This window comes from Vigna unguiculata, chromosome 7, assembly GCF_037176805.1.
Source record: "Vigna unguiculata cultivar grain cowpea cultivar isolate G323 ecotype 2 chromosome 7, ASM3717680v1, whole genome shotgun sequence".
Taxonomy (NCBI): domain Eukaryota; kingdom Viridiplantae; phylum Streptophyta; class Magnoliopsida; order Fabales; family Fabaceae; genus Vigna; species Vigna unguiculata.
In genome coordinates this window covers 43,722,212-43,733,376 of record NC_140798.1, presented here as the reverse complement: position 1 = coordinate 43,733,376, position 11,165 = coordinate 43,722,212, and the positions used below count along the sequence as shown (strand labels likewise).

General features: G+C 28.2%; 1 protein-coding gene across 1 annotated transcript; it reads right to left on the bottom strand.

Moving 5' to 3' along the window:
* Nucleotides 1-7,761: 7,761 nt before the first annotated feature.
* LOC114192365 (Haloacid dehalogenase-like hydrolase (HAD) superfamily protein) lies at nucleotides 7,762-9,746 on the bottom strand. Its single transcript, XM_028082066.2, has 7 exons — nucleotides 9,588-9,746; nucleotides 9,337-9,500; nucleotides 9,201-9,238; nucleotides 9,006-9,093; nucleotides 8,717-8,926; nucleotides 8,243-8,308; nucleotides 7,762-8,148 (listed from the first exon to the last, which is right to left on the bottom strand). The coding sequence occupies exons 1-7, from the start codon at nucleotides 9,631-9,633 to the stop codon at nucleotides 7,975-7,977; spliced, it is 786 nt and encodes a 261-aa protein (XP_027937867.1). The 5' UTR covers nucleotides 9,634-9,746; the 3' UTR covers nucleotides 7,762-7,974.
* Nucleotides 9,747-11,165: the final 1,419 nt, after the last annotated feature.

The window sequence follows — 11,165 nt, the reverse complement described above, 5'->3', positions numbered from 1 at the left end:
GTATTGTTTTATTATTACTGTCAGCAACATGTTTTGGAATTTTGATTTGCTTCAACTTCATCAAACCTGTAACAGAGTAATGACACCACAAATATCTGATTTCAGAATTCTGTGATCAATAATTCACCAGTTGTGAGTGAATTGCATGTTACATTTTTTATCGATCCTCCAACTTTATCGTGTTCAACGAGGCTTAAATGTACACAACAACTTGTTTTTTCTGTGTGTTTCTCATTATAAGCCTTAGCAACTCTACATGACACCATGAGTCGATGACGAACATAACGAAAAATACCATTTGTTTTTCCATAATTGGCCAATAGGTAGCTCTACAGTTTTCAGTTACAGCAAGAGTTTACTGCAGTCCTGATCAATCTAAATTTGATGCGACCTAAACTTAAACTACTTCATCTGGTCTATACAGTTCAATTGTATATAATAAAAGAAATACAAAATTATAATTATGATGATTTTGGTTCATTTTAAAATATCACATTATTTAGGCTGAGGCGAAATTTGTTTATAAACATCTCCACAAAAACTTGACCGTTTAAATATCACATCATAACTCTTGTTTAAAATGGCAGCAACACAACCACCTGACAGTCCAAATGTTCAGAACTCACTCTGCACAAAGTTTGGGCTTGAAGAAACATAATTGAAGTGTGAAAAAAGTTTTACATTATTTGATATAGATTTGTTTTTTATCCGAACTTAAAAACTCTATTCACTAACTATGACAATGAAAATCATATCGTTATTTAACCATAAGATTAATATGCATCCTCCTGGTAGAGGTTGGGTTAGTAATTCGAAGGTTGTCCAAACCTGTCTTAATCTAAAACTGGGCCAATATGTATGGTTTATCGTGACTTGTTAGGGACGTAACAAAGGTTATTGTCCTGCACCCCCAACAATTATTTACTGCATTTTCATAATTGGAGGAAAAGATTCAAACACTCTTCATCGCTGTACCACACCACCACTCTTCATCAATCCTTATTACGGACACATACACAGATACGACATCAACACTAACACAGACACGGATATGATTAAATTGAAAAACATAGAACATGGAACATGACATATATAATATTTTTAAATTTTCAACTAACACACTGCAAACTAACATATAAATAAATCTAATTTATTTATCTAATATAAAAAAAATGAAAAGTAGTGATCATATAATACGTTTTTCTTATTTTTATAATTATAATAGAAATTTATGTGATAAATTTATAAATTTATGGATTTTTTAGAATATCATTGAATTTGTGATTATTAATATTGTGCTAGAGTCATGTCAAAATCATGCTAAAAACAAAAAAATTATCTTTTAAATCGAATACTTTATTGATACGTGTCGTAGAAGTGTCATGCGAATATCGTGTTCGATAGGTGTCGACACTTCCATTTGATAAGGTGTGTCTGGGCTTCATATATGTAAGTGAATGTAGAAGAGTGGGAGAACACTGTAACGGAAGAAGAGAGAAAATGCGAAAAAAAATTCATTACGGAAAGCTCTTTCAGAATGTATGTCATAAATTTCAAAACGTCTTTTCGAAATACATTTCCCATAGGGCTGTTGTAGAAAACTCATTCAGAAAGACACGGGGGTTTCTTCCTGCACCCCAAATATTTCTTCTGCACCTCCAAATATTCATGCTCTTTCATTTATGTCCTTGAAAAATTAAATAAATAAAAAAAATTTAATTAGGTAGACGCAATAATTATAACAATTATGAATGGCAGAGTTAGTTGGCTGCCTGAATTAATTACCAGGCACGTTTATATACCCTGCACCCCTCTTCAGTTTCACTTACAATTACTTTCACTTTCACTGTACAAAATTTCGTTCGTGGTTGAGATGTGAAATTTTCAGGGTCCACTCCTATTTTACCATTTGCTTCATTTCTTCTCAGCAAAAGATGTACGCGCATTTAGAATATAAGTTTATATTTGATAAGTTTATGTATGAGATTTCATTCTTACATTTTACAGAAATCATTTTTATCTACGAAAGTGTCAAAGTTATTATTTTCATATACGGAAGTCGACTTCCGAAAGTGTATATGTAAAACGGAAGTCGACTTCCGGAAGACAAGTGAAATTTTACGGAAATCAAATTATTTTTTTTCCTCCTACGGAAGTCGACTTCCGAAAATGTATGTGTGAAACGGAAGTCGACTTCCGAAAATGTATGTGTGAAACGGAAGTCGACTTTCGGAAGTGTATAATTAAATCGGAAGTAGACTTCCGCTGAAGTAAAACTTTCATAGTGTTACGGAAGTGGACTTCCGGTCTTTTAAGTAAATTTTTCGTCCGGAAGTCAAGTATTTGTTTGGTAAATAGTGTGATGAGTAAATTTTTTTCACTTCCATAGTTAGTGGTTTATCTTGTTTTTCTTTTTTTCCACTTCCGATGCTTTCTATGTTCTACCAAGCTTCTTTTTTTTTTTTTTCACTTTTCCACTCCACTTCCGTAGATGGCTAAGCTTTGTTTTTTCTTTTTTCTTTTTTTCAGTTTTCCACTTCGCTACACTAAGTTTTCTTTTTTCTTTCACTTTTCTACTTGCATGCTTTTAGACTTAGTGATATTTTAATTTATTTTATTTTATATTTATTTTTTTTTATATTTTTGTGTGTTTTAATTATTATTTGTTTAAGTTTACTATTTATTTATTGTGTGTTTGTTTTATATTTTTGAATGAATATTTTTATTTTTTATTGATTTAATTTTATTTATTTTGATTTTTTTTATGGTTGAGTGTTTATCTATATTTTATTTTTTTATATTTATTTAATTGTTTAAAATTACATTTACTCAATAATAAAATTAATTAAAATTAAAATTATTCAAAAATCATAAATAACCAAAATTTTAATTATTCAAAATTTTAATTATTTAAAATTATAATTATTTAAATTTATATTTACTCAATAATAAAATTAATTAAAATTTAAATTATTCAAAATCGTAAATAACTAAAATTTTAATTATTCAAAATTATAATTATTTAAAATTATATTTACTCAATAATAAAAATAATTAAAATTAAAATTATTCAAAAATCATAAATAACAAAAATTTTAATTATTCAAAATTATAATTATTTAAATTTATATTTACTCAATAATAAAATTAATTAAAATTTAAATTATTCAAAATCGTAAATAACTAAAATTTTAATTATTCAAAATCATAATTATTTAAAATTATATTTACTCAATAATAAAATTAATTAAAATTAAAATTATTCAATATCGTAAATAACTAAATTTTTAATTATTCAAAATTATAATTATTTAAATTTATAATTATTTAAATTTATATTTACTCAATAATAAAATTAATTAAAATTAAAATTTATCAAAATCATAAATAACTAAAATTTTAATTATTCTAAATTATAATTATTTAAAATTATAATTATTTAAATTTATATTTGCTCAATAATAAAATTAATTAAAATTAAAATTATTCTAAATCGTTAATACCTAAAATTTTAATTATTCTAAATTATAATTATTTAAAATTATATTTACTCAATAATAAATTAATTAAAATTTAAATTATTGAAAATCGTAAATAACTATAATTTTAATTATTTTAAATTCTAATTATGTATAATTATAATTTTTTAAAATTATATTTACTCAATAATAAAATTAAGTAAAATAAAAATTATTCAAAATCGTAAATAACTAATATTTTAATCATTCTAAATTTTACTTATTTAAAATTATAATTAATTAAAATTAATAATAATTAAAATTAATAATAATTAAAATTAATTAATATCAAAATTATTTACATTAAAATTAAAATTAAGTAAACAAAATTACGGAACACCTCGGAAGTGGAAGTCGCCTGTCGCCTGCGGAAGTCGTCTTCGTGTACGGAAGTCGCGCCACACTCTACAGAAGTCACTGATGTTCACGGAAATCGGAACTTAGTTTTAACTACGGAAGTGGACTTCCGGTATTGATGGCTTACGGAAGTCGACTTCAGTAAGTGCCCATTTTTTTTTTGGGTGATCTACATTTCCGAAACTGGTTTTATGGAAGTTCACTTCCGTAATCGGGGGTTTGTGTAATAACTACATACAGCAAACAACAGAAACAATCAAAAAATTAAAATATACAACATTTACTTACCTGTTGGAGAAGAATGGTGAAGGATTTACTTACCTGTTGGAGATGAATGGTGAAAGGAAGAGGGAGAGCGGCCAAAAAAATAAACAGGAGTGGGGACGAGTGTGGCACGTTAGAGAAGAGTAGTGGGGCAGATGAGAGATCGATGGGGTGTGCGGCGGCTAGGGTTGAGTGAAAAGAAAGTGAGGCATTAAATAGGAGAGAGAAATAGAGATGAATTAATTTAAAATTTTAAAATACTAAAAGGGTAGTTTTGGAATTTATTAAAAGTTTAGAGGTGCAGAAGAAATATTGGGAGTGCAGGAAGAAAACCCTGAAAGACATTTGTACATAGAAAAGTTTATTCCTGAGCATTCCGAAAAAACTTATTCCAAAATACATTTCATGCATTTAAAAATTATATTATGAAAATTATAAATTCGGTTTCAAAAATTTTGTCCTAAAAATTTATTTTAAAAATTGTAAAAAGTTTTGAAACATGTAAACAAGTAAACTTTATTTTTGAGGGACTGCACGGAAAAATTGTAGTGTGCAAGAAGTAAAAGCCCATAATCAAAATCCATCATAAGCAGTTTGAGATGAGCTCACTTAGCAAGATAAAGCCTCTCATCCACTATTATCATTATTACTAGTTGCACGGTTATAATTGATGAAAAAGAATTATAGTGTGTTGAAACTTTCAATATAGATTTCAAATCTTGGATAAAAAAAAGAGATTCATTTCTTTTTGAGATTTTTGTGAAAAATAATTACCACCAAGACACGTGAAAAAAAAATGCTTTAATTATAGAGCTATTATCTAAGAGTGTGTCTGGAAACACTATGAAGAAATTGATTCTATTTGATGTGAAAAAATTAATTTTGGTTGATGGAGAAATTAAAAAGAGATATTTTTTTTTAATGTGAATTTTTCATTTACAATTGATTTTACAAATTGATTTTAGATGTCTCCAAATAATTTATTAACGAATTAATTTTAGGAATTGATTTTTAATGTTTCCATCCACTAAATGTATCAAGAGTTTATCAGCGATTTAGAAAAAAGCAGTCATCAGCAACAGGGTTACCATCGCTCTCTTTCTTTGATATATTCAATTTACTTGTATTTAAAATTTAGACCCGTATTTTTTTAGTAATCTTACTAACATGTTACTTTTGTGAATATTTATATATATAGTAAGTGAGTGTATCTCATCGAAAATTTATCTTATTTAGATGTAAATGGATCTGAAGGTTATGATGGCCGCTTCTTGATGAGTAGGATCCATGTTAGTTACTATTCATTACCTTTATACCGTTTAATTACTTATTATATGTTAAATTTAGTCTTAACGAAATTATTCCGTCACTTCTCTTGCATTAAATTTGTGTAAACAAAATTCAAAATAACCTTTAGAAGAAAAAATCTCCATGAGTTAAAATTAATTTATATACATGTAAATGAATAGAAATTCTCTCCTATCTATCCATCCGAGAGATTTTTTTTTTTTCACAATTACTTATACCTAATTTATCATTTCTAATATAATTATTTATTTATTTTTCTTAAAACAAACAATTACTTTTACATAATTATTGTAAAACTATTCTAACACTTTTTTATTCAATAACAATTATTTTCTCTTCTTTTTTTCATTTATTTTATTTTATTTTTAATAAATATCAATTTATTTTATATTTTATTTAATAATAGTACAATATCATCACTTATTAATATAACATTCATATATTTAAAAAATTATATACACATATGCGATGGCACATGTTTTTACCCTGATAAATATAAATTGTCTAAATTTTTATTCTTTATTGAGTATAAAATAATATTAATTTACTAAGAAATTAATTTTATTATTATTTTTTCCCTAAAAATCATAATTGAAAAATCCGTTGTAACATATATTTAGTAGATTACAGTTACGTATATAGCATCAGCTAAATATCATTATGATACACAACAAATAACTGTCTTCAGTTATTTAATAAAACTATGTTAAAATTGTTTATGGTTATGCATAATTTGTTGTGGATAAGTTCAAAACTATAGATGTAAAGACAAAAAACTGTACATTACCCAACAAAATGGTACGAGTATTAAATGCGAGTCTTTATTCTTAAAAAATAATGGTCCTTGGTCCATGTTTTTGTTGAAAAATCTTAAATAGGTCCTAAGATTTTTTTTAATCTCAATTAGGTCCATATTTTTGAAAATGTGTAACAATTAGGCCCATTCCGTTAGTATGGAATTAACGGTGTTAAAAGATGTGCCACGTGTCAGCTCCACATTTTTTTGAATTTTTTGAATTTTTTTTGAATTTTTTTTGAATTTTTTTTTGAATTTTTTTTGAATTTTTTGAATTTTTTTTTTGAAAATTATTCATGCCACGTGTCAAATCATTGTTTGAATCTCAATTTGGTCCATATATTTGTTATTTTTATTACATTTCAGTCCAATTTTTTAAAATTTTTTAAATATATTTATTTTAACTTTTTACAAAATTGTTTTAAAATTTTATATTTAAATTTATAAAATTGTTAATTTTAAATCAACTTTAACATTTGTATATAAATTATTTAAAACAATTTTGTAACAAGTTAAAATAAATATTTTAAAATTTTAAAACAAAATATAAAATAAACTTAATATTATTAAAATGTTTAATAAAAATATCATTATAAAATTTATATAAAAGTTAAATTTGATCTCCATTTGGAGAGGATGAAATTGAAAATTAAAAAAAAATGGACTGAAATGTAATAAAAATAACAAATATATGGATCAAATTGAGATTCAAACAATGATTTGACACGTGTCACCTCACTGACTTGACACGTGGCACAATACTGATGTGACACGTGGCATGAATAATTTTCAAAAAAAAATTAAAAAAAAAATTAAAAAAAAATTAAAAAAATTCAAAAAAATGTGGAGCTGACACGTGGCACATCTTTTAACACCGTTAACTCCATACTAACGGAATGGACCTAATTGTTACACATCTTCAAAAATATGGACCTAATTGAGACTAAAAAAAATCTTAGAACCTATTTGAAATTTTTCAACAAAAACATGGACCAAGGGAGTATTTTAACCAAAATGAATTTGGAAAGACAATTTGCAAAGCTTGAGAAAGACTTACCCTTATTTAAAGCGTTAATGTTGTTCTCTCTGACGTGTGCTCAACCATTTAGCACTGGATAAATTAATATATAATTAATTAATTAATTAAAAGGTAGGATGTATATAACGAAAACTCGCATAAAATTCTACTAACTAGGAGAAGAGATGTATTAAAAAAATGTGTTAGAAAAAACATTAATCTGATAGGAATAGTTAGATAATTAGTCCAACAATATTGTCATGTCCAATGCTAAATTCTTGATTAATTAATTGAGGTGAAGTGATGTAACATGTTTCTTGCATTTGGCGAAATAGCCAACGAGCTTTTGCAAAAGTTACGGTTCATACGGTAAGTGGCCTTTGTTCTCCACGAAAAAAGTATGAAAAGAAACATTTTGGAAGGCATGGTAGTTCAGACGACGTGAAACGGTTCTGGAATATTCTGGTACACTCTAAAAAAAGATAATGAAAACCAGGAGAGAGAGAGAAATAGATTTTATTGATGAGAGGACGCGTAGACAATATGCTACAATATTCACACGATTAACACGCAAATAATTGTCTGGGCCATGTAACTTATTGTTATTGTCTTCTTGTTTGTTATTTCACTATTATTTTAATTGTTTGGATAGTTGGTTTGTTGGGAATGTACAACGTCAAGCCTTATCCCATATCCAAACAAAGGGTCAGTTTTCAAGCTCCAACCACAGCAATGGCCAACGCAGACTCCAACTCACTTTTCGTACGTGTCATCGTTTCATCTTCACCGTCCATTTCGTTTGCCCAAATCTCCGGAATCGCTTGCGCCACGTTATTCACAAACTCCACTGCATAATCCGCTTCCTTGCTTTTCACTGTCTTCCCAACCTACACAAACATTCCAAACACACCACTTATCATCACAATCAACGTTATACTACTTATATTATGTAGATATATACGACGTCGTCTATGAAATTACCAGAACTGTATGCAGACCCATTTCTTTACCCGCGGCAATATTCCGAACGCTGTCATCCAGAAACAGCTGCAATATGTATTTTAACAAACCATTATTGGTTATTCATCTCAATAATTTCTAATAAAAAATTAAACTCACTTATTCTGACTTTTCCTTAAATAATAATTCCATTAACTTTTCACTGTCAAAAAACGACATCGCGAAACAAGAAGTGACGACCCGTTTCGCTTCTTGACTTTTGTCCCCTTGTATTGTGTGTGTAAACACCCTTCATTATATTATTTCGATTAACATTTTGAAAGTGATTTTCCTCAAAACTAATTGAAGACTTTATCGCATGCCTAAAATAACCCTGCGATCAACTAACTATTTTAGAATTCCTTGGTTTAGGTTTTGAGACCGTTGATTATTGTTGCTTCTTGTTTAAATATTTTAACGTGATTTTACAGTAAAGGCAGTTCCCGGCGCCCTTACCGTACGACGAGGATCCACGTTGGCAGCGTGGAGCGCGATCTTGAAGGCGTCCAGCGATGGTTTGAGGAGGACGGGAAATTCGTCGGGTCGGGTCGCGTTGGGGAGATTCGGGTTAATAGTCTCGAAGCAAATAATTTGCTCGAAACAGTCCTTGATCCCAAGCCTATCCAACGCCCTCATCGCGTGAATCCTATCCGAATTGGTGAAAACCTTAAAAGAAGATAAGAAAATCAGAATAAAATAATAATAAAAAAAGAGGAAAGAAAAATTCCACTGAGAAGTAACATACAATTTTTCTTTGTTTGATAGTGCAGAGGAGGTTCCGTAACTGAGCATCAGGCTTGATCGAGTCGTAAGGTAGCCTTCCGTGCACGAAACTGGTTGAAAGTCAAGAGAACGAAATGTTTAGGCGTAGGCCACGTTTATTTAGTGTTAATAAAGAAAATCTGTTTGGTGTAGTTTTTATTCGAGATTTTATTCTGACCTGTGGTATTCATCTGCGGTGATATCATAGCCAAGTGCCTGTAGAGCAAGGAAAGAGAGATTGTTGTAATGAGTATAATTATTACTATTATTGTGAGTTATGGAAGGGACATTGATGGAAGTTTTGTTATACTGACTCGCAAACCGGCGAGGGTGCTTCCGTAGGTTTTGAACAGTTCAACTCGGAGAGTGAGCGCTTTGGATTCTGAGAATCCGCATTTCTCTATGAGAAAGAGTTCGATGTTCCTCTTGACGCAGCGGTCGATTCCGGTGGTGGAGGGGTACAAGGTGTCGTCCAAATCTGTTTAATTATTAAGAATTAAGAACTAAGAAAGAGTGATTTGGAAGGAAGAAGAAAGAGAGGAAGCATGCGTTGGCCTGTACTCACCAAAGATGATGGCGTCGAAAGGGGAAGCGATGGAGGTGATACCCATGGTAGGAGAAGAAGAAGAAGAAAGAGATGTAAAACGGTATGGGAAATGAAGAGAAGGAAGCGAGCTTGGAACGCAGGGAAGGGAGGGGAATTTATAGAGAGGAGATGAGGTGGAACATGTGGGTTGGATAGACATTGGTGATGATGGTAGGATCGCTACGTCACCGTTTCGAATTTGCAAGCCGAGTAGACTGGGGTCCACACGATAAGCGCATTTCGCTAACTACTATACAGGGATGGCAACGGGGCGGGGCGGGTACGGGTATCATGATCCCATCCCCATCCCCATAATAAAAATTCATTTCCATCCCCATCCCCAAACCCAACGGGTATACAACTTTTGACCCATCCCCATCCCCACCGGGTAACGGGTATTTTCTTATACCCATACCCATACCCATTTTTTTATTGTTCCATATATCAATTAAATATTTTTGATAAAAAAAATTTAAAAATCACACCAACGGAATCATGATACTATCAAAATATTCAATATTAAAATAACATACTCTTTTTGATTTTCATGATGTCAAATATTAAGAAAAATATTATAATAGTATAAATCTCAAATTAAAGTATCAAATAACAACTAAATAAAATTCAAATAATTATATAAAAGCTAAAAAATTACACATTACTAAAATTTTATAATAACCAAAATATTTATTAATTTTACAAATGATCAGTGGTTTCATTTGCATTCGATCCACCTACACATAGAAAAAAAATGAAAAATTAGATATGATATAATAATTGAAATTGAAAATTTTAATTACTAGAATATAATGTACCTTCTTCATCACATTCATTATCATAAAGGAGTAAAGATAATTAAATGTGTGACCCAAATTTGAGAATATGCATTTGAACATAACATAACGGAAAAAAAATGTATAATTAAGATTATGATAAAAGGAAAAGTACCTTGAAGATCTGCTTAAACCTTAAAGAACAAGCCAAACAATTAAAAGAGAGTAAAAAAGTGTATAACCAAAGTAACAAAAAGAAGAGCTACAAAATAAGAGTCAAACATTTTCATGAAAATAAATAAATAAATAAAGATAATCAAATGTGTAACCTAAAAATTATTTCATAGAATGAAATTGAAGAACACCTATTTGAACATAACCATGTACAGAGTAAAAATTATGTAATAAGAAGAAGAAAAATTACCTTCAAAATTAAATCTTGAAAAACAAACCAGACAATTGAGAGAGTAAACAAAGTGTATAACAAAAAACAAAGAGAATGAGAAATATGTTATATATATATATATATATATATATATATATATATATATATATATATATATTATATTATATTATATTATATTATATATTATATTACTATATATATATATATATATATATATATATATATATATATATATATATATATATATATATATATATATATATATATATATATATATATATAATTATTTATATATATTATATTATATTATATATTATATTATTATTACTATGTATATATATTATATGTGTGGATATCTTATGTTTATATATATATATA